Source organism: Camponotus floridanus, unplaced genomic scaffold, assembly GCF_003227725.1.
Source record: "Camponotus floridanus strain SB8 unplaced genomic scaffold, Cflo_v7.5 scaffold26, whole genome shotgun sequence".
In the NCBI taxonomy this organism is placed as follows: Eukaryota; Metazoa; Arthropoda; class Insecta; order Hymenoptera; family Formicidae; genus Camponotus; species Camponotus floridanus.
In genome coordinates this window covers 1,477,170-1,501,481 of record NW_020229392.1, presented here as the reverse complement: position 1 = coordinate 1,501,481, position 24,312 = coordinate 1,477,170, and the positions used below count along the sequence as shown (strand labels likewise).

At 37.3% G+C, this 24,312-nt stretch overlaps 2 protein-coding genes across 7 annotated transcripts in view; both read left to right on the top strand.

Moving 5' to 3' along the window:
• Window positions 1-24,312, top strand: part of LOC105257029 (UPF0489 protein C5orf22 homolog) — a 580,793-nt gene that overhangs the window by 136,359 nt on the left and 420,122 nt on the right. The window lies entirely within an intron of this gene.
• Window positions 1-24,312, top strand: part of LOC105257028 — a 52,823-nt gene that overhangs the window by 11,594 nt on the left and 16,917 nt on the right. For 2 of the 6 annotated variants that reach the window (XR_889635.3, XR_002192821.2), the window contains exon 2: window positions 8,146-8,234. Coding sequence is in view for 4 of the 6 variants with exons in the window: in XM_025409350.1 (XP_025265135.1) it covers window positions 1,493-1,513; window positions 3,083-3,202; window positions 8,146-8,234 (230 nt within the window). In the remaining 2 variants the exon portion in view is untranslated. Of the gene's footprint in view, window positions 1-1,188; window positions 1,514-3,082; window positions 3,203-8,145; window positions 8,235-24,312 lie in introns of those variants that run through there. The other 4 variants (XM_025409348.1, XM_025409350.1, XM_025409349.1 and 1 more) reach the window with 4 other exon arrangements.

Sequence of the window (24,312 nt, the reverse complement as noted above, 5' to 3'; positions counted from 1 at the left end):
ATGTTATGCAACAAGCAGTACACGTCTCTCTCCGTCACGTATGTTCATGCGTATAGCGCACTAATTCTCACACTAATTCTCACACTAATTTACTCATGATCCGGATGTGCATTCGCATGCATCAAGCTACACGCGCTCGACGACACGTTCACATGTATCCAGGTGAACTGATACTGCGTTTTGTGTATGAATGCGTGCGCCTTGATACGCACAGCCTCCCCATATATGTATGTCTAAACATGTGTGCGCTCTCGACAGATCCTACATATGGAAGATTCAGATCCCATCGTTCTTAGACATGAATACGTCTGCGTTTATATGGGTGTCTCATTACGTATGTATGGTCTCGATTATTTTCCTCATTAGCGGGAGCATTAATTACATAGCGTTTAGAGGAAATACGGCTCGCAAATTACGCTTTGATTGTCTATTACACGCTTCCATAACGCAAGCGAATTCCGTTTAAAGATATTCCAATACAATTGGTCGAACAAATTGTCCACTGATAAATTGTTTGTCGCATGATATCACATAATAGTCGACAGTTAAATGATTAATATCGTTATGAGCTTTGATTACACCAGCCGCCGTTTGATGGAAACATGTGTTTCTAATAATGTGAATTATATATTTTAACCATCAATATCTCGTTTTTAAAAACAGATAGAAAATTGATTATTGTGTGCTAAAATAAAAAATTTTTAATTTTAATGTTATTTTTATTACTGTAATAAATAATATATGCATTTTTCTATAAAATTGCACACACTATATATCAGTAACAGCAATATTTCTGCGATATACCTTTCTTTAACATTTGTGAGAACAGAATGAAAGGAAATTATAAGCTGCACAATTACACTAATATATTTTTTATAAAAGCTAAAAACACAAATAACAAAAAACGTAAGGAAAAACGACACGAGTAAATTTCTGAATAAAGTATACAGATAAATTCAGATAATCAAACAAATGATTTCTTTATTTTTAAATGATTTTCCTATTTGGAATAACATACATCATTTAGTGTTTTGATCAACGTAAAATGAGCGCATTATGCTCGTGTGATATGTTTCGGCGTAGATATATGCGTGTACGCTGGTAGCTCGATATCACGTATATGTACACAAATGCATGTTTGCATTGATAAATCTATGTGTAGAAACAGAGAGAGAGAGAGAGAGAGAGAGAGAGAGAGAGAGAGAGAGAGAGAGAGAGAGACACGACCGCGATATTGTTGTCTTCCGATTATATCGGACAATGGATCCATTTCCGGAAGTAGAGCGGAAATTGTGCCTCATAGTGTGGGTGGAAGACAATATGCGCACAGATGCGGCCAGCGTACACCGTCTCGTCTTGAGGGGGCGTAATTTTGGATGCCGCAGACGTCACCAAGATGGAAACCGGAAATTAGATGATCCGGTGCAGCGCGCGATGCAACGATGCCGTGAACGTTAATTCGTTGGAAATCGTATAATTACGGTTGAACGGAATGCGTTCACATTTGAATAAAGTAAATCGGAATAAATTGTATTATCGTGCATTTTGTGCGACATATCTTCATCTTATGGTTGATTAATTAAAAAATTTTCTACATATTTATATTCTTTGTCGCACTCGAATATTATACATATATATCATTCTTGAATGTTATACACAATTGAGTTTTTTCGCAATTTATTAAGGCTTTATTGAAAATAAAAACAAACACAAATCATATTTTAATAAATATATATCCATTATTAGCATTATCTCCTTTTAAGCAATGCAAGATTTGCTGCAACAGATAAATTCAAGATCTTGTCGCGATAGTGTCAAGTCATTATGTGCATTTTTTTGTCGCCATCTCTTGTGTATACAGGCAATAGCGCCGGCATTGGACAGTCTAATGGCAACGCAAATAGTTTCTATTGAATCAACGGATCTTACACGGCCATTTTGCTTAGAATTTCCTGCGTGCTTTTGTATCTTGCGCTCGAAGGCGCCTCGTAAGCGCAAATTTCCTGCCCGCTATTTGCTATTCCATTAAAGGCGACGAAGGCGTGTCCTCCCCTTTCGCCATGAAACTGTCTACTTGTTCCTTTGCGTGCATCGGGTGACGAAGAAGGATCTCAGTTGCTAATACGAGCTCATATATACTTCTCATTTATTTCAAGATGTATAAATAATGATATAAAGATTGAAAATTAAAATAAAAATTTTCGATAAAATATATTATAATTTTTATAATATATTATAATATATTATAAAAATTTTTTTATAATATATTATAATTTATTGTAAAAATTAAAAAAAAATTATAATAAATTATTTTATAATTTATTATAATTTTTTTCTCTTGTTTTTCTTTAAGAGATTGATACGTCGATATATCTTAGAGCTAACAAATAATATATAATTCGTAGAGAGGAGAATGCTTGTTGTATGCATTTTAGTGGAAATGAAGAAATAATATATTGTTTCCAGAGAGATTTTAATTACAAGCTTTCTCCTTTATTCTGTTTTCTTTAATTCTTAATTAATTATTAAATATGAGCGCACATCATATTATTAATTAGGACTTGATATATATTTTATTTCAGATATCATGTGATATATTTGACAAATTAATAATGGATTATTTATTTGTGATATCAATTTCTTATAACAATTTTGAATAATTTGATGTAATTTTATCGACAATTTTATATATTATTCTTGTATCATTTATATATACGTACGTATTAACATGTCAAATGATATACATAATAGATATATTCTACTCCGCTCATGCAATCTACAGTCTTAAACTATTAATTTTTAACTGTAATTTGCAGTAACATATAACTGTGTAGTTATCTTGGCGAGTATAACCAAAGTTTGCGCTCGTTTAACCAAGATTGGCGAAATTTCGCCAGTAGGAGTTTGTTACAGCTTCGTTACCGGTGCTTTGCGGTTTTGAGAGTGCGAGCTAAGAGCGTGCAATTCATGTGTGAGCGACTTTCTCACAGATCGGATACACAATTTAATCATTTACGCGTCTAATAATAATCGCCTGTTTTCCAGACTTCTTTCTTGTGTACAATAGTTCGTCCTTTTTCAGGTACATCCCATGCAAATTACTTTGAATTGCGCGGTTTACTGTGAAAACGGCATCGGATGCAGCGTCAAAGTGCGGAAAATACGCAGAGCGAATTTGAATGTGAACGGATACGGATATTTGGTATTACATATTCGATAATTGGCATAATCACATATATAAGCAGACAATTCATCCTGCTATTACTGATTTAATATGGCGCAAATACCTAATAAATAGTACCGCGCAAACTCTTTAACATCCCGGATGCTGTTACTGTGGTCGTTTTTATTACGTCGCTTTTTTCTCTCTCTGACGTTCAATCAATCACTTCTACCGCGTTTCCGATAAACATACGCACGTTAATCGCAAGTGTGAGTTTTTATATATTTTTTTTCTTCTCTGATATTGCTTCCCTTAGTACACAATTAATCCGCAAATTTGTATTATGAACGTATATTAAGAATTATTTTGTTTCTACGGAATAATTATATATTTTATCCCTATTTTTTATTGTTTTATTATTCTTTTCAATTATTTTTTTGATAATTGATTAAAGAAAATTCTAATAAGAATATTAATAGTTTTTTGAAGGAGATTTGCGATTGCAAATAATTAAAAAGAATCCCTGATGACATTCAATAAAACGGTTTAAAATAAAATGAATTAAGAAGATTCTTTGCAAGAATTTAAAAAATATCCTATATTTCTTAAGATCTCAAAGTTTATAGCCATTTCAAAGTTTGTAGCCATTTCATTATATATTAATTATTATCGATCTTTTCTGCGAAAAATCAAATTTTAATAATAATATGCGGCATTTTTATTCTTTACATTCTTGTACTTAATAATGCAATAATCTTCTAATATAGAAGCATAAATCGTGTACGTTACTAAAGCAATACAAATAGAGTACAGTTCACCCCCATGACAAATAAATTGTTGCGCAACAAACGGTTATTATTGAACCGCCGGTCTAGAGTTGAATTGCAGGTAGTTTAAAAAAATGGTTCTGGTCACGATATGGCTTATCGCGTATGCATTTCTCTGGTAAAGTACAATTAACCTTGAGAAAGGTACTTCAATCTTGGAGAATATCAGACGGCTTTTTATTTGTTGCATGAAAATCCCAGTTAATCCGCGGTCATCGGCAAATGCTTTCGTCGCAGTCTGTACATTAATCCAGCTCCGCGTAATTATTGATTGCTTACTGGCATGCGAGGGTCCAATAAATGTTGCCGTCTCTCACACACACCTGTGCCTCCCCCACCTTTCGCACGTGCATTCGCTTATATATCTACCTATTTACGCACACTTGAATTCATCGAAATACGTGTTTGTAGAAGCAAATTCGCCAATTGTTTATAATATGACAGACTTGTCCTAATCATCATTCGAATCTATCATCAGTTGTTGCATTTAGGATAACGTAAAGAGCAAAAAAAATGAGAGAACTAATCAGGAAGGAATAAAATCGAAGAGGAAGAGGGACAGGAGGGAGAAAAAAATTGCGTGAAGAGAAAAATTGGTCGATAGCTACTAGTTTTTATAACACGACTGGTCGATATGCCGGCCAATCGCCTCTAGCCGGTTTCGGCATCGTTATCGCGTAGGGGATCTCCTCTCTCGGCGGTTAGGCCAGCTACATTAATGAAATTTACTTCCTAAGAGAAAATTATAGCCGCACCGTCGCCATCGTCATCGTCTTGCTAAACAAGCGAGAGGGACGGAGAAGGACGATGGCGCGAAACAGTGCGAGCGACAAAGAGAGCCGGACACGTAGAGAGAGAACGCAATAATTTCCACCCAATTACCGACGATCCTAACGGTTTGTTTGCTCGCCCAAGACCCACCCGGCTTACGTTATAATCATCCCGGGATAATTGATATCCAATTTCGTCTCGTACGTCTCGGTGTACCCGGACATACCCCTTCGGCATATCCCGAGGTCGACTAACTTCGCGCTCTTATAGATTCAATATTAATTGTGATGTTGATTTTTAAGCAAGAAGCAGCATTTATAAATTTGTTCTCAGGGTGTAAATACTTAATATTTGTTTCTTTTGTTTATATATCCTATCATGCGCGTCATAAGTATGTTGCATGTACAAAATATTATTATAAGCATAAATAACCGTCTCTTAACCCTGTCTCTCGCGTGCAATCTTTTAGAAATTACGAATTAGTTTTTTCGGTTGGATAGATATTCGTCACGGTATCTTATAAAACTCGATCGTTCCTGAAGTGTCCCTATTATGCACTTTATAACAAGATAAGTTGGATAATAACGTAGGGCGATGAAGTGCAAACAGTGGTAATGTGTGCGGAGATGTAAGTATATGTTTATGATATGCACTCCGTATTCACTTTATCTTCGGCGTGGGTTGCTTTGTCGTCGTGCAACTCGGTTAGCGAAACCGGTTATAACCCCATTGAAAGCATCGAGAGAACTTTATGTATGATTAATCTCTGCGACGGCTGCTGCATCTTGGGCACAGTTGCATATTAATTACTGCGAATATTGCAATTTATTTTAGATTATATAGATTATATACGGATAATGATAGAATCTTACGTTTTCAGCTTATTTTGTCACAAATATCATATGTGTCGTTAAAAGAAACGCGATATATGGAACTGGTTATAACCCCATTGAAAGCATCGAGAGAACTTTATGTATGATTAATCTCTGCGACGGTTGCTACATCTTGGGCACAGTTGCATATTAATTACCGCGAATATTGCAATTTATTTTAGATTATATACGGATAATTATAGAATCTTACGTTTTCAGTTTATTTTGTCATAAATATCATATGTGTCGTTAAAAAAAACGCGATATATGTATATAATAATTTTATTCAATGACACGCTTAGGTTTAGTCAGAATAAGCTTTTTCGAGTACATTACAAAATATATTAAATATTATTTCCACAATATATTTTATATCTTCGAATAATAAAAATTCCTTTAATTATAAATGGGTTAAGTTTATAGATAAGTTCATGATTTATAATACAATTTACGCAGAAAAGGGCAAGATAGGTGATTTGGTTGGTATCATTAAGATGAAGCCTGTAACATTTTTCAGTTTTAAATTAAATTTTACTTTGTAATATTTTACATTTTTTGTGTGATATTCTTTTTTTATTTTTATTCTCCCTCTTTCTTCTTTCTCCTCTTTTACACGATCTTTAGAAATTCGATATAATATATTCATATTTCTTTGAACTTAAAAATTCAGATGTAAGATTATCCAATGTTAAAAATCTTAAGGTTCAACGTTATTTATGTAGTACACGAGATAGCAATCGGATTCTTATATCTCGAGAACAGGATATATGATCATAAAGTTAACAGGAAGAACTGGTTAGCTACAGAAGTTGGCGCAAATTGTGCTACCCGCACATATTACAAATCTTTCAGGACGAAAAATACATAGTAGAGATTTTCAAGGACTTAATTCATAACGCATGTACTTGCCATAATTTTCTAGGCAACGTAATACCGTAAAATTATAATTGTATAGAACATAAATTTAATATTTTACAATTTGTGTGAAAAATATGAATTGTAGAAATTGTAGAAAATTACATTTACTTGATTAGGATTCAATTATATATCGAAAGCAATATTATTCTTATTAATAATTATTTTTATTAATCTAATTATTCATGAATCTTTGTAAATTACGTGCATAGTGTAGACATTTATGCGCGAAACAGATAAAAAAAAATATCAACAGTTAACAGTTCCGTATGTCACAAACTTAAAATGCAATATCTATGATGAAGAAGCAGCAATCTAGCGTTTTGACAACCGGTAATATGGTCGCACGTCGCGAGGGGAATGAGAGGGAGGAGGGAACGAGTTCGGTATAGTGGTTTCATCTTGTGTATGTGTATGTGTGTATGTGTGCCTGAATGTTCCGAAGGAGTACGGAGCTCTTCAAATCGGAATGAAACCTCGAGCGTGGATCTATATTGAGGATCTACATCGGGTTGCATAACAATGCCGAGCGATGTTGCCTTCATGCATAAGTATCTATGCAAACCGAATAGCGATCCCGAAGAGGCACGACGCGCGGCGAGATAATATTTTCATATGAATACAAATGGCCCTCTTTCTCTCTTCTTCTGCGCCGCGGCGATAAATAAGTCTGTCCTTCTACTCGCCTACTTGTACGTATCAGCGGAGTCGCGAATGCTTTTTCCCGTAACGGATGGCTCGACTGTTTCCTTTAAGGAGTTGCCCGTGGTAGTCATTTTATCTGCGAAACGTTAAGAGGAAGTTTCTGCGGCAACGCGAATAATGTTCACGTTTTAATACTTAGCGGAACGCGTTTGATACTTTTGGTTGATAGGTGGTAGCAGACAATATTGAACTGAGTAAGAATTTCTTTTCGTATGCAAAATATTGTACGAAATGCTATATCGCATAAATTATCTACAGGATGATTCTTTCTTGTGAGAAATAGAGATTATATTGAAATATGTTTGCATAATTATTGAAGCTCCAATAGCGTCATGAAAACTTTAAAAATTGAAAAACTAGATACGATATGACTTCTATTGGTTAATAACGCGTGAATTTGCTTCAACAAATTTTATATCAAGTTCAATTATATATATTTTTCATTTTTAATCTATCCGCGCTTGATTTCTTATATATTATGTATAAATGTGAAATGTTAAATATTATACTGTTAATAATTTTCATTGCAAAAATTATGAAACTCTAGTTATCGAATTGAGTACAAAAAAGAGTTTAGCATAATTGCATTATGTCTGTATTAATTAATATACAAACTCGATTCTAGTGTTCGATCTCATAGATTTAAGAAAAATATTGTAAATACTTTCAAATAGTCGCATAGCTGCAGGAAGATTTTATATATTTGAACATTACTTGAACACAATTTATATAAATTTATACGTTATTATTAGTTTATACATTTTATATGAGAAAATAGAAATATTTATAAAGTGATTAAAAAATATATTTACAAGTAGAGAAAGAATAATAATAATATTAATAATAATTATAATTATTAAGCTATAGCTCATATTTTCTTTTCATTTTCTAGGTACGTGATGAGACAATAATTTTGTTTGCTGCAAAACAGCCGATCACAATCGCAGGAATGGCAGTAGAAGAAGTCAGAATGACGGTAGAGTAAGTTTTTATTCTTTTTGGCATTTTATTTCTTGCACGTCAGCATACGAAGGTGAAAATTTCATTCGATGCTTTGCGGTCTATGTGGATAACGAATGTAAGAGGCATCTCTTTCGTCTCTGGTAAACCCTAATGTTGGGTATACGAAGATACAAGCTAGCAATGATAATTTCGAGAAACTTGCAGTATGAGAGAGATGCTGTGGCGGGTGAAGGGTGTAAATAAATATTCCCTAGCACGTATAACGAGATGTAAACGAAGAGCGAAGCAAAGAGTACGAAGCATATCTGACGAGTAAACTCAAGGCGACTATCGCAAATGTATACTAGGTGTTTAGGGAGTTTTAATTGAATGTATATGTCACGCGAGAGAATATATGAAACTAATCGTGCGAATTGAAATTGTATATTGTATATTGTTATATAAATTTTAGTACCGTTGATTTTAATTTTCGAATATTTTTCTTTTTCATAACGCCAACAATTTTTCAGTTAATTTATTGTAGCTTATGTAACATTTTATTTGTTTCCCTCTCTCTTTTTGGAACATATCGAACATGTAAAAGTAATTACTGAGCATGACAGATATTGTACGTATAAAAAAATTTTCAATATCGAAATTAATTAAAATTTATTATTTATCGGTTATTTTGCGTTCAGCTTTCGTACACTCTTTTTAAATCAATCGCACAAATAGTGACGCGTATAAAAAGCATATTTCATTATCGTATATAATGCTAGTGAGACGTAAGATCCATTAACGCGCGCGTCGGCTGCGTTCTTCTATACTTGTTCCTCGACAATGCCGCTATTCTGCTGCCAATTTCTTGCGTGGTTGGGGTAACCAGAAGACATTAGCGCACTGACTAATTGCCAGCAGGTATTTCCCGCATAGTTAACCGAACATCTAAACGATTCGCGGAAATCGTAGGCACGACTGCAATTATTTACGTGATTACGAATTTTTTTCATTAAATCGTGACGCGATCCGCGGTATCCATGAACTAGACTTGCACATTTATTTATATAACCATGCATAATTTTCCATAATTGAATTCTTTTTATGAATTGACGTTTATAATAGTATTCTACAATTTGCTTGTTTCTAAAGTTAGAAGATTTTTAGTCAACATTTAAAATGTTCTAAAACTATTTTTTATACCAATAAATATTTAATTTCACAATAGATTTCACAGAAGTTTCACAGAAGTTTCACAATAGATTTTTTCTTAATAAGATTTTTCGATAAGACTTTAATCCTCTTTCATGATTTTGCATGTTTTAGCATATATTAATATTTTCCAATTAATTTTCTGTTGAATAGAAATAACAACAATATGAATTCATTTGTGTATCAATTGTCAGATTTTTAAATTTAGTTTTTGATTTAATAAAAAAAGAGTTAATAAAAAGTTTAATAATAAAAAAAGGTTAATAAAATTAATAAAAAGAGTTTTTTAGAATGTCTTGTGCATATTCAGATGCTATTAACATAAGGCGTTCTTTAAATATATTCCATTCTACTATGCTCATGAAAAGAGACAAAGCTTATTTTCAACACACGTAAAACTGAAGTGTGATGTAAGCGCCATTGATAAGAGGATAAAAATTCCTTTGTAAAAAAGTTGCAAGTTAACTGGCTCGGATGTTTTCTCGAAGAATTAACGAGTAACATAATAAAGACCCTCACAAAAAACACTGAGAGCGACAAGATTGGACATTCTGTAAAAGTAACGTTAGACACAATACATATTTTTGTTGACAATATCAACGGATAAAACCGAGAGGCGATTTTGCAGGTTCTCTTGGCAGGCGCAAGAAAATCGAAGTAACAAGAGCGGCTTAAGTTCCATGAATTCTTTTATTAATCTGCATAGCGGGATTGAGTCTAAAACCGCCAGCCACCCAAAGTCCCTTCTCTCTCTCACGAAGAATTTCTTTCCCTCGTTCTTACTTTAAGAGGGTGCAAATCGGAGGATTTTAAAATCAAACAAATATATTTCCGATCTCGCATATATGATACGCATTCAATTTTTCAGTATTTCAAGTGAATGTATATAATGTTTCAAAATATTTTTTACACTTATAATTTAATCGAATTTACATGTTTTATTTTAATATACATGTTTTATTTTATTTTATATATTATTTCATTTTATATATTTCAATGATATCTCTTGCAAATAGCAGAAGACGTATACCTGCCATAAAATATATATTGATTGAAGTTGTTTATTATATTTGAAAGCAATTAAGAATTGTTTAATCTTATTGTGACTGTTTAATTGTATAATTTTAAAAGGAAATTGCGAACATATATATGTTATTTTAAAATTCCAAGTTGAGTTTCTATGAATATACTATCAAAATTGTGGTGGAATATTTCCATCATTGGGTGAATTTCTTCTATTATCCTGAATATTACATACTAGCCATTCGCTATGTTCTTAAAACTGATTTGAGCGGATTAAAGCTCACGTCTTCGCCAACTTTCCTGCAACGAGAAAATTTTCTGCATTCTTACCGTATCCTCTTTTTCCGTTTCTCTTCGCATAAAAACCATACGGTCTGGCGAGCATGTCTGGTGGGCAGCGGACAGGCGCCAGCGTCCACCCTTTTACGCAGTCCCGGCTGATGTCCCGTAGTCTTGGCCCGTTCCACCCCCTTCCTTTTCTCCATGGTCGTTAGAGCGAAAACGTTCTCCATTAACGCCTCCTTTTTTCTCCTTTTGTCAGCTGGCAGACGCGTCCGCGCCAAAGCGATATTAAAAACTCCCGCGCGCTGCAATAAAGCTAACTACTTCTCGCATGCATAGGTTCCAGTGCTGTTATGGGTTGCCATTTCCGTTCTTCTTTCTTGAACTCCTTGATTCAAATTGATTCGGATACGAGATTTCTAAATTCCGGGGCACTCGAGAATTAGGATCGATGACCGCGTCTTGACGGACATTTAAGCTGCCCTTTGATTTGCTTTATACCTGTAATGCAATATTATGTAGATAATATGAAGGTGAGAATCTTTAATAAATATATATATAATGGAAGAAGAGAAAGAAAAGAGCACGCGAGGAATAATCATGTCAGTCCAAATCGTCGTCTCTCGCAGACGATTTATTGTCGTTCGTCGAATCAGCATGCCCGTGTGCTCCGAAAAAGGAACATCCCATTGTCTGGTGCATAAAGAGGAATCGAAGAAGAGAGATAGCGATGAAAGAAATTATTTTCCCCGGGCGAAGAAGAGCGAAAGGAGAGGCGCGCACGAGACGGAGGGAGAGAGTGGCGAAGTCGCGCCTCGACGATGAAGAAGATGCGCGGAGGAGGACGCGAAGGTGAAGGAAAACGTCGGATGAATGAGGAGGAGGCTACTTTTGCCCGAGACGGAGGAACCGCGTCGCGAAATGGAGTGCCGGATATAGAGTGACGGAAAGGCAAGGACTCTATTGCTTTGCTATAGCGAGAAGGGTGCGGAGAAAGGGAGAGGGGGGAGGGGAGGGAAGGACCTCAGCTGGCAATATTCGAGCTTTGATATCCAGCCGGCACAAAGAGTTGTCGTCGACGTTTTGTGTGTAATGTAATTGCGTGGATAGGTACATACTTATCTACATAGGTGCATCGTCCGCCTCTTTACTTATTCACGCCGCCAGGACGCCAGTCGACGTGCTTTACTCGCCTAGCCTATAAACGCGCCCGGCATAAGGACTTTCGGAATAAAGGAAAATTCCTCCATCTGTCCTCCGGTGAATTGGCGTTACAAGCGAAAATTGCGCCTTTCGTCGATCCATGTGTCTCTCTTTGTTGCGCACAACAAATAAAATGATACGGCCAGCAAGATGCTCTTACGTGCTGTCTGGAATTTTAATGAAAAAGTGCTTGGAAAAAGGGACTCTGAATTTTAGAAAATGTTTCCCTTATTTCCCGTGAGTTGCGGAGATTTGATTCTTGCACGCTCGTCCTCGTATTAATCTAATTTATCATTTGGGGTGCATCTTGTTATTTTATGACTTGAGAAAAAGTTTAAGGGAAAATCTTATAGTCTATTTTAAAAAATCTTAAAGTATTAATAAAGAGATGTGATTTATGATTAATGGAAAATATAATTTTGTCGTCGTTTTATATTTGAAACACAGTTATGAAGGCGATATTGAAAATCGAGATTCCATTTGTCTCATCTCGAACGTAACTGAATGCGTCTTTTGTACATACGTATAGGTACCAATCACGCGTCGAAAGCCTTATATATTTGTATTGTAGATTGAGTCCCGTGTATTTAAATACATCGAAAGAGATGGAAATGTATTTAGACGACAGCTCTTCTGAAAGGAAAATAATTTGACATATTTTAAAAGTTGGAATATCACTCAAACTTCTAAAGCCACCCTCCCTTCTCTCCCCCTTTCCCGCTTTGGCTTCCTCGCTCTCGGGGCTCAGCTGAAAGAAGGAGGGCATAGAAGATGCCGTGAGGGGGATGGCGTGGCTGCGCCATGCCCGGGAGTGCGAAGTAATTTTAAAACGATTTTTACCGACAGAAGTTTACATTAATTGAAGGTTTATCAAAGCAAGTACGAACAAACTTTGTTCTTGCCATTTGCTGCTATCCGCGCGCTGCTAAATATCATTATATTGATAAGATGCTGTACGTGCGATTGAAAAATAATTTTAAAGAAATGACATTTTTATTTAATAAAGAAGCTTTATAATATATTGTATATATTGATGAGAAACTTGGCATGTAATTATCAATTTTTGGAAGTGTAACTTTCGTTTTAGCAAGCTTTGACAGTTGTGGATGAAGATGTCTTCGATCAAATTTCGAAAATTGCCAAGAAATCTCCAATCAAAAAAAGAAGCCATTACTTATAATATACATAATATATAATGATTAATGCATAATTCGTGATCGGGGAAAAAATACCAAGGAGCCTCATAAGATCGATTTTACCATGCAGGAGTTCGCTTTTAATCGCCATCACCGTATACGACACACCCTAAAATTATTCGACCGCAGTATCCACGCAACTTGCAACGGCTCCGCAAAGAATCGCGGGAAAGAGGAGCGCGGTTAGCGCGGCTTTATCTTCGTTCCGATATCGGTGTAGAAAAAATAACGAACGAATTGTCTAGGTGAGCGTTCTCGCGGGGGTGCCTTCGAGCTACGGGAATCGGTTCCGCGGCCCAACCAGGTCCTCTCTCGCGCGACCCCCCCCCGTTCTTCAACAACCCTCTCCCCCGTTTCTCATCTCCTCTCCGGTACGGAAGCCGTGTACGCGGCTCGGCATGAATATTGCCAATTTACGGGTGGAAGAACGTACAGTTCTCACTCAACCTTACTCGGTTCTCTCGTTGCAGCCGAAGCTAACCGTGGCTCCTCGCTTTCGTTCTCCTCCACCTTTTTCACCTCCCGCGCTGCCCACCCAGACTCCTTTCTTCCCTTTTTCTCGTTTCGTGCCTCGCTTCCATTTTCTCTTCTTCCTCGAGAAAAGAACGAAGGAGCGAGACGAAACGAGAGAAAGATGGGGGGGTGACGAGAGGAGGAGGAGGGGGGAGGAAAGGCAGGGGGTGAAAGAGAACGGGAGCGCTCGCTTGACGCGATATTGGAAAATGGCGTCGACGTGTGCGGAGGGTAGCAGGTAAATGGAGGAGGGTGCGCCTCTGCCTCTCCTTCGGCATCCTCTCCTCTCGCTCGTTCGCTCTCTTCCTCCCTCTTCCCGTGCTCCTCCCCTCCCGCAAGGAATAGGGAAAAATAAAATAAATTGCTCAACATATCCAATAAGGTGGCAGAGCCGTTGCCCGGGCGACGCCGACTCACTACTCTTCTCTATGCTTTTCCAGAGGAACGATGTTCTCTCCTTTCTCTCTCGTTCCCTCTTTCTTCCTGGTCCCGCGTCTCTCGGTGGCCCTCTCTCGCGGCATAACTTCCCGCGGAGTTCGATGACGTCGGAGAGAAGAACGGAACTGGGAAAGAAACGGGTTGGGTACAGGGCGTGCGCGTCCCTCTCGATTGTCTCTTTCTTGCTGGCGCGGATAGTCGTCGCGATGTTGCGCCGATCCGTTCTCCGTCTTCCTCTCCTCTCCTCTCGTTCCTACGTGGCGCTTCTTTTTTCGCTGCCACTGCATAATACGCGCACGAGAGAGAAAGAAAGAGAGAGAGAGAGAGAACCAGGTATTGGATCGCGGAGACCTCCCTGTCGATATTACCATACATATAGGCCGGCCTGTTACAACCTACCTCTTCTCTTCCTACCTTGAAAGCCGCCGCGAGATTCATCTGCCTTACGTACAGGTGGCTGCGTCACTTACGCCGCTACTCTTCGGAGTTGGTTATTCGGAAATAAGAAGACGACGTTGATTTAGCCTCCGATGCACCGTCGATGGAACGTTTCAAGAAAATTTAGTTGTAAAAAATAAAAACATTATTCTAAAAAAGAAAAATAATTTTGAATAAAAATATTTTCAATCGCAATATTCGGTGTGTGTTGAAGAAATATTAATTATAAAGAATTATTTCAACTTAACGCAAATAAAAATTAATTTTTTCTCTTTGTGCAAGATATTTCAAGCTTCTCAAGATCGAGAAAATATAAATTAAAAGTTGAAAATTATGATTGTATATTAGAGATATGTAATAATTGTGTACACGATTATTATACCACAATGATTATACCAAATAATTATTCGGATCTAATAGTTTCAACGTATATATCTCGGACATAATTGAGACGCGACATCCGAATTAAACGTTGCGTGAATCGCACGAAATGTGAAATTCTTGAGAGCCTGCTGCATCTAGATGTTCCTTGGCTTTACGGAACACGACTTTTTCGTGTCGAGCGTGTTTCGTGTCGAGCTCTTTACCTGGAACTGCGGTTCTCCCTCACAAATGAAGATCATTAACCTCATGCGATACTGTTGGGTGGCCATTTCATGTACACCTGTCGGTTCGAACGTAGACAGACACGCGGCCTCATAGTACAAAAGTGATTGCTACCCTTCTTCTTTTTTTTTTTTTAATAAATTCTTTTTCTCTCATATCGGATGCCTAGTAACATTATTTCTGAATATAACCCCGCGATATCTGCCCGCGAGCGCGCATGTTTTATTTGCCGTAACATCACGCATCATGAGAAAGCGAAGCCGGCATCCGCCGATTCAATGTGCATGACGGATAATTGTGCGCTTGGGATCACTATGTTGCAGCGCACGACGTCAATCCCCTTACAATTTAATAATCCGACAAGCCGATGGAAATCACTGCTCGGCCGTCTTTTTGGGCGTTATGATTACCCGGAATGCTCGCAGATAATACGCTATATCGCCGTAACTTTTCATTGGGATACGTAAATAGGATGTATTTCGAATAAGAAGACGCTATCGAGCGTACGTACATCTGCTCGTTGTAACGCGGTAGACATGAATCTCGCTCGCGCGCTCCAACTTTTAATCATCCGCTCGGCTACAAAATATTTCAGCGCGATATGCCTGTCACGGGGGCGTGCATCGATATATATTCGCTTACAAATTCTATTACGCGTTTCCGCGGCGCCGTTGTACGCGGAAAAATAAATGTTTCCCGAGCATCATAAATTCGAAAGAACTTGGGGCGTTGTTGTTCTATCGGCGCTATGTGTGCGCGAGCTCGTATCTTCAAAGCCCGGGGCCCCCGCTTCCCGATGAAACGCATTAAATTGCAACAACAATGTTAAGGTGACCGTATACACACGCGCACACGTACGCCCGACGCGGCCAAATTGCCGCCCGTTCCTTTTTGCCGTGCTGGAAAAATTGGCAAAGGCAGTCGCGGTACGCCTCCTCCTGCAATATGTAAAATAATGACGGCCGCCTGTGAAAGGAATGCATAATGAGAGATCTCTCTCCCGACGTGCACCGGGTCCGCGCGAGGCGCCTCTCCACCCACGTGTCTATCAGCATACGAGCATGCATTATCGTGCGTCGTGTGTACCGCGCTACCGCCGAGAAATTTCATGGAAATTTTGGAATATATCTTACGCGTGCGTCCTCACCTTGCACGAATGCCCCGCGTAATCATCTACCGCGTTATTACCGCGAGCAAGAAATATTCATGACGATCGACCTCCGCGCGGAACCTGATTGCGCTATAAATTTTAGTTCGTATTTGCGATCGCTATTTTTTTTTCTTTTTTTTTTTTTTTTGTTAGAGCGATCGCAAAATATAAATCTTTATGTTCTCTCTCGCATAATGTGCCATGGTTTGCGGTTTAATTGCATCGATGCATGATATCTCTATTTCATAACTGATTCGGATTTGCATCCGTTTATAAAGTCTGATGAGCGTCCTTGAAATCCTAGAAACACATTAGATCGTAGATGTAAGTTGCAAAACGCGGTGTACGCTATCGCCTGAACACCTGAGTAAATACTATGCAGGTATGAAGTACGTGCTGGAGTACGTTAACTGTCAGTCCACCAGTGGGTTACTTATCTCATTCTTTCTGCAATGCCATCGTTACGAAGACATTAGAATTTGCATTAGAATTTCATTCGTGCAAATGTGCAAAGTCATTAGAATATCAAGGTTCGTCTAAATGCGATATCGCAATTATAATTGATGTAATTATTATTCGCGATAAACTTGCACGTGCCATATCTAAACCGTTTCCTTCGCTTTTCCTATATCGAGAGTATCGTTACGCTCGGCATTTCAACAAGGGGGAGAATTTTTAATTCGCGAGAGATTTTCTATGTTTACCTCGCTATTGCTCCTTTCGCAGAGAAGCCCGATTATCGCATCGGAAAATCAGTAAAGATATGACAGCGCAGGATAATCAGTAGTGCATTTTCAAGACATGGCGATACGTATATGCGTATACGCCGCGAGCACAGAAAATGCAACGACCGGAAAAAAAGCATTCGAACAAGGGTGGCCCCAAACCACGCCTCGTACGTGAGGCATGCGTCCAAGATACTCGGGTGGATAAAGAACGCTTGCTTCCGATTGGTCTGTGGACCCTCGCGCACCCCCCTAATATATACGTGCCTGCCTGTCGCGTGTAAGGGCGCCCACACGCGCACCCACACACATGAACACACATTCGTATGGCTTCCGCGCGGATACGTATTTAATGGCACATACGAACACGCACGCACTCCCAATACCCATACTCCCTTCCCCCCCCCCCCCGAATATTGCCAGCAGGTCTCGCTCTCTTGCCATCTTACCCCTTACCCGGGATCATCCCCTCTCGTTTACTTGCACGAGTTCGAAAGAAGCCAGTCTCCTTTTTATCCGCGGACATCGGCACGCATACGTCTCGAACACCAAGTGTGTAGTCTGCGCAAGTCAACCACCCTTGTGTGTTAGACTCCACCCTGGTAATCAATCAAACCTCCTCGATACCGAAGCGGGCACGACCGTCTAAAGCGCTTTATCGCTGAAAGATAAAGTATGCCTTCGAAAGGGAGACTGCCGAGGCTCGAACTCGATGATACTTCGTAAAATTTCATGTTCCCCAAAAAGTTTTCGGTATTGTTATGTATTATATATTGTGGCGTAATTTATTTAAAGGTGATTCTTCAACGTAAATGTGAGGGCTTCCAGACAAGACTGATCTGTAAAAAAGTTTTATTTTTTCTTGTCTTCTCATAGTCCAAATTAATAATCAATAAAATATGATTATGCGTAATATATAATTCTCTTTAAATATAATTACATCTCTTCAAATATAATATAATTATAATTATATAATTAACGTATATGATTCTCCCTATATATAATTCACTTAAAATATCAGGAATACATATAATATTTATTTTTATTTCGTTTATCAGAAAACTACTGTAACTTATATATTGTAATTCTCTGAGCTGTTTAATTATTCATCGTTTATATGTCTTCAAAACAATATCGATATGTACAAATTTAATATTGTCGGTGTGGAGATGTAAGAAATAGACGAAAAGTGTACTGAGTGTGACGAGATAGTTCTCTTGTCGGAGTAATCGAGTGGAATCGAGTATGGCGTAAAGTGGCCGAAGGCACCTAGCCAGGCGCTCTCTCATCCGTCTCGAGCTGAAAATCGATAACTGGAAAAGGGTTAAAATCTACCCTGCCACTCTCTCTCTATGGACCGCGAAAGAATCTGACTCAGGGATGGATGTTCGTGCAGGGAGGAGGGGAGAATCGGCGCGGCACGACCTCGGCGGAACGAGATTTACATACCTCATCCGGTTCCTGCTCTTCCGGGGAGCCCCTTGTTAGGCTAAACTTGCTTCGTCTGCGCGATCCTGTTGGCTTTCGCCGTGCTTAAACATTGTCGATCGTTAGCAGGCAAAAACCCACCGGACTACGGGAGAAGTTTCGTACCTCGTGAAATCGCGAACGTCAAAGAGAGTCAGAATTTCAAAATCGAGTTTCCAATACGAATATTATGACTGCTTGAAAAAATTCAATGATTTGTGCGTTTTTTTTCTGTTCAATGTATTATAATACACATTTCGAAATTTGTATATTCTATTCTAAGATAAAAGAGAGAGACAACATTAACAATAATCCTTTCTTCTTATTAATGGTTTCAGTGTTGATTATTACATAATTGTTAAATGATGAAAAAGTTTCAATATTGATGCTCTCAAAAAAATTGCATAAAAAATATTTCTTCGCAAGTTGAAAGTGCATATGCATTTATTTAACAAATAAGTTTGTTAAATGAAAATATAAATATTTGTAAGTTTAAGAAGAAAGGCAAATTTTTTTCCGTGGACATATGTTTTACTCTGTTCTGTTAATTAAAGTAGAATTGATGGTTGAAAATTAAAATGTGTGTTGCCCATATTGACACGACGAAAGCAATTTTGCGAAAGTGAAACAAACAGCAATTTTTTAACGGATGTGGTCGGGGTTGATTGCTGGCCGAATTCAGTTTTGAGGCAGCGAGCGTGAAGAACAAAAAACGAAAAGCAAAATAACAGTGAGGCTTGTAAGCGTTGTACATGCGCGCGGGGCGGAAGTTTTCGCGGAGAAAATTGGAAAATAATAAATTGGCAAACTACTTTAAAGAAATTAGCGAGGTCCGCCCGGATGCTTCCCGGTGAAATCTTCTTTTTTTTCCTTTCTCTCTCTCGCTCTCTCTATCTATCTCTCATCCCGTGGCTCTCGCCGTAAACTTCCGTCCTCGTTGATATTGATTAATTTGCTTAAAAAGTTCCTGGTAGCGCCGCCGCATCCGTTCTTCTTTTGCTCTTATTTTTGTATACGCTCACCCGATAAAATGACGAGACGATAAAGATTTCAGAAATTAGTTTCAGGTATACAGTGGTGGACAATAAACGTTGCTACACGATCAGAAAGAACATCCGTTTCTCTCGGAAAGTATCTTCGAGCAATATTTTTATATAATGATCTCCCTCTCTGTCTCTATATGTAATAAATTTAGACTCAAATGATATAGTTATTTTATTTTAATTATCATTGAGCGACTGAGAAATTTGGATTTTTAAATAACAGTATGAGATTTATTATGTGTCTAACATGTATCTCATCTTATTTTACATATCATATTTATGATTTTTCTCTTGAAATGTAATGATGCATTTTTTCACATGATGAGAATTTACTTGCAATTTTTTACATATTTTTAATATAAATTTTTATTTCTGATTGAATTATGATTTGAAAGATTAATTAATGTTTTACATCAAAATTTTTTAAATAAAATTAATCATATTTATATACATATTATAATCTATGGAATATTTATCGATAATTATAAGACTTAAAAAATAATATAATATAGTCTTTTTCAAATTTATAATTATATGATTTGGTTTTTTGTTTTATTGTTCGCAAATTTAAAAAAGAAGAAACTGTTTTAGTTGTCAATAAAAATCGTTTTTTATTTTCGACGTATCACGTTTTAGAGTAGACGATTTTTTTCCATCTTTATTTCGATTTCTTCACGCGCGGTCTGTATAGAAGAGGAAAGACACAATCGGCTTATGTTAATGTCCGGATAAAAATACACCTACCGTCCATTGTTCCACGGCCAGTAAGATCTTTTCTCGTCGACGAGAAACCAATGGAAATACAAGTGGGAAAAAGAACGACGCGGAAAGAGAATGATGGTGTCGTATAGTCGTTTTCCTCGTTCGTGAAATGAGATCGTATGAAAGGAAAATATATACCCGCGTTGAACGAAATCTACAACCACGTGTACTATCTTGTTTTTCCATTTATAGAAAATGTATCGCCTCTGTTACTTATACGATTTGCTTTGAAAATTATTGTTACAAGAAAAATGCTAAATATAGTTAAAAGATTATAATTCTTGTTGAATCACGTGTACACATACTTTGATTTTTGAAACCGTGATTTCAAAGCAGTTATAAAATTATATTAATTCGATTTAGTTTATAAGAAATAATAATTGCATTAATTGTATCAATACTAAACATCTGTGTGATAATACTTAATTTTTAGTTTAATTTTCTTTCTCTATCTTTCTTTTTCACACGATAAAAAAATTTACGATATTAAAATATTATTTCCAATTAATTGTACATTGTACATTATAGTATACGCGCGTTTGTGCGTACACTTAATTAAAGGTTGCGAGTGCATAGAAGCGTCTTCACGCTCGCCGAGCATATGTCACGCGGATGCAACGAAGGTTCCGATTCATTGAACATCGAATGGTAGGTGATGCCAATCGCTTAGGGTCGCTGCAACTAATCGAGGGTCATCGGGAAGGGTTTGTTTAAAATACATCCGGGTTGTACGATCGAAAGTCATGAGTGCGTTGCATGCTGACAAAAACGTGAAAATGTAAGATGTTTATCGGACAGGACAATAATTGCTTCATCGGGATTTACTTGGTGGACAAAATTCAATCGCTTTCATTTATCCAGATCGTCTTCTCGCGTTGCTCTTTTATCAGACTCGAATTATTATCCCGTTTCCAGTTATCACTCCTCGATTATTCTTGGAGGAGACTCTAATCTTAAATACTCTCTTCATAAATATATTTAACTTTTTTTTATATCGATGCTACTTAGAATCGACTTATAATGTGAAGCAAAAGTATTTTTTATCACCATCATCTGTAAAACAAAATTTATTATCATTGAAGAGCAGATCGGATTATCGTTCCACGCGATCTCCGATACTCCGACAATTCGTTTGTGCAATAGGTCGAATTACTCCGAAGTTGGACGGTCGTTCGATGTATGCGTGAGAGCACGAGCAGATCATTGTCGGTGTTGGTGACGTATCGCATATGTGTGTACGTGTATGTCCGTGCACGCGCACGTACACACGTTAGATCCGAATCTGGAAACGTCCATATAGTCCCATGTAAAGTTAACGAGGCGACCAGGAAACTTTCGCATGAATACGAAAGTGGGGCGTCCTGCCTGTGCGCGTCGCCCATTTATATTTAAGGCGACGGTACGTCGACTAGATTGGATGGTTATGGCATTAATATGTTTGTGCCCCACGCGCTACCTCGGAGAGGAGCCTACTAAGAAAGACGAAGGTGTTATATTTTGGATGCGAAACATTTTGGGAAAAAAAAGTTTGGACAAATGTAAAATGACGTTACATTAAAAATTTTGAAATTTAATATTATGCTGAAATTTTTTTGGATTACGCAAAGAAAATTTCCCAATTAAATATATACATATATATGTAAATACATACTAATATTTCTACATTTATCAATTATTTTAATCAAATTTAAAACGGTAAAATATATTTTTAATTTATATCTTTTTTTTATTTTAATATTTTGTCGAAGGATGAAATTGATAAAGGCAAGAACGATATTGGAAAAGTAGATATTAATTGGATTTAATTATTATCGACATATGACCATATCATTTATAATATATACGAAATTGTTGTATTTTACTACATGTAATTATGACAACGTTATTTATTTTTATAGCAGCCTGGAGGCATGGATATAATAAAGTATATTGTCTCGCTTTGATTGCCAATAAATATGAAACATAATTATTTCTATAAAAGCGTATAAAAGTCACATTTTATACGTATCTTTTACAATTGTACAAACAAAAACATGTTAATCTTTTATTAATTTTGTCCAGATTTTTAAAAAATATATCTTGCACATACGTTCGAAATAATACGAGGGAGAATAAATTATGTAATATATGGTGTACCGTATATATCGCGCAATTTTGGCAAAATATCTCCGGGATGCAGCGCATTTATTCAATCATCAAAACGCGCATCTCTACCAACCAACATTACAAAAGCGAAATGCTTTCTCGTCCCAACGTGTACAAATACACGTGTGCAAATATACGTAGGCGTGTATGTCGAAACAGCGACCGCGCGCGCGCGCGCGCGCGCACGTATGTGTGCGGATATATGTGTGTATAACAAAGGATAGAAAAAGGGTAGCGTGTACAGCTCGTATTGACGCCCACGTAAGCGCATGCGCGTCGAATGGCTTGCCACCCTTATGGAACACACACCTACACACCACCGGCGCGATAACCACTCACACACCCGCCATCAAATATCATGCTCGTGTGTGTCTTTCGTACTTCTCTCCTTGAACTCAGGTATACACCCACCTACGGCGCTTTACCCGGCATTCTCAAGTTTTTCATTTCGTTTGCTATTTTTCATTTCCACGCAACCTCTCCTCGCGTCGTTGTCGAGGGATGGAGATAGAGAAATGTAGTTGAAACTTCCGTTCCCGGCATCTTTCAGATTCTCTCACCATTCTTGGCGAAAGATCGCTTCTCATATTGTTGCATTGGAAATTGTGAGTGTCGATCGCGTTCTTTCCTCGAATACGCTTTTGGTATTCATCGTATTCGCAAGCACGAACAATTAAATCGATAAATTAATACGATATTGTATGCCTAATCGATTAAAATATGCTTGACAAATCTTATTAGCAATAACGTCAAACTTGTCATATAAAGTAATAATGATTGTTTTATAATTAATATATTAATTTAATAATTAATACATTATTTTTTTTATTACTCTTCTCTGGCACATATGTTATTATTATTTACTAAAAATCTCATCTCGCGATGATGAACAAATGATCAAATCGGTCGATCGCATTACTTTATTTGTTTGAAATAAATGTTCTCAAAATCAATTTACCATTCATCTAACAAAACCAAAATAAGTAGCCTATTGGTTCATCGTGCCAAGTCTGAGTTGCGATCCGAGGTACAACTTACTTTTCGACAGTAACGAGCAAGAAACGCGAACGCGGCCGCGAGTAAAATCGCGCTCAGCCAGTCACTTGGACGCTCAAGAGGATTTATAAAGAGCACCGGCGCGCCAATTCAAGGAGTCCCTTTTTCTTGAAACCGCGATAACCGCGACTTCGTTCTCATTTAGACGACGAATTAAGATAAAAGAGGAGCAAAGTCGCCTGCGTGGATTCGCCGCCAAGCAGCCGAGAGAGCGAACGAGCGAGCCAAGCTCGGGAGGGTGGCGGGGGTGGAGGAGCTTCTGAAAGCCGGAAGGACGAAGGCAGACGCTCCCCCTAACGAGATTAATTTGTTTTATATGCGACCGCGCCACCGCCACTCTGTAGCAACATGAAAGTAACTCCTGGCAGATTGCGAAAGGCGTTTCACTCCGGTAGCTCTCTTGGTTCCCTTCCATGGTGATCCTACCAACAGGAGGATCTCTGAAAAGATTGAAAATTGATCCATGATCGCAATAAGCTAGCTGGTTGACGGTGTCGTGAGAGGCTTCCTTTGAAAAATTGCTAGTCCTGGATGACTATCTTCCTATAATCATGCTGACGCGACATTAACGTAACTCTATCGGTCTATGCTACCAATGGCGTCAATAGATATTTTCTAAGATTTTTTCTCGATCGAAGACGATTTGTTATATTAATGTCAAGATTTTTATTTATTTTAAGCTTTATTGATATGATTCTGATAGTAATTTTCAAATATTTAATACATCAGAAAAGATTATAATTTAAACAATTATTTATCATTACTTTTATTTTTATTATTAATTAAAATTTTATAATAGTTTGCAATTTTATTTTTTCATTATATAAGAAATTCGCAAACTATTCCAAAATAATTGCGATA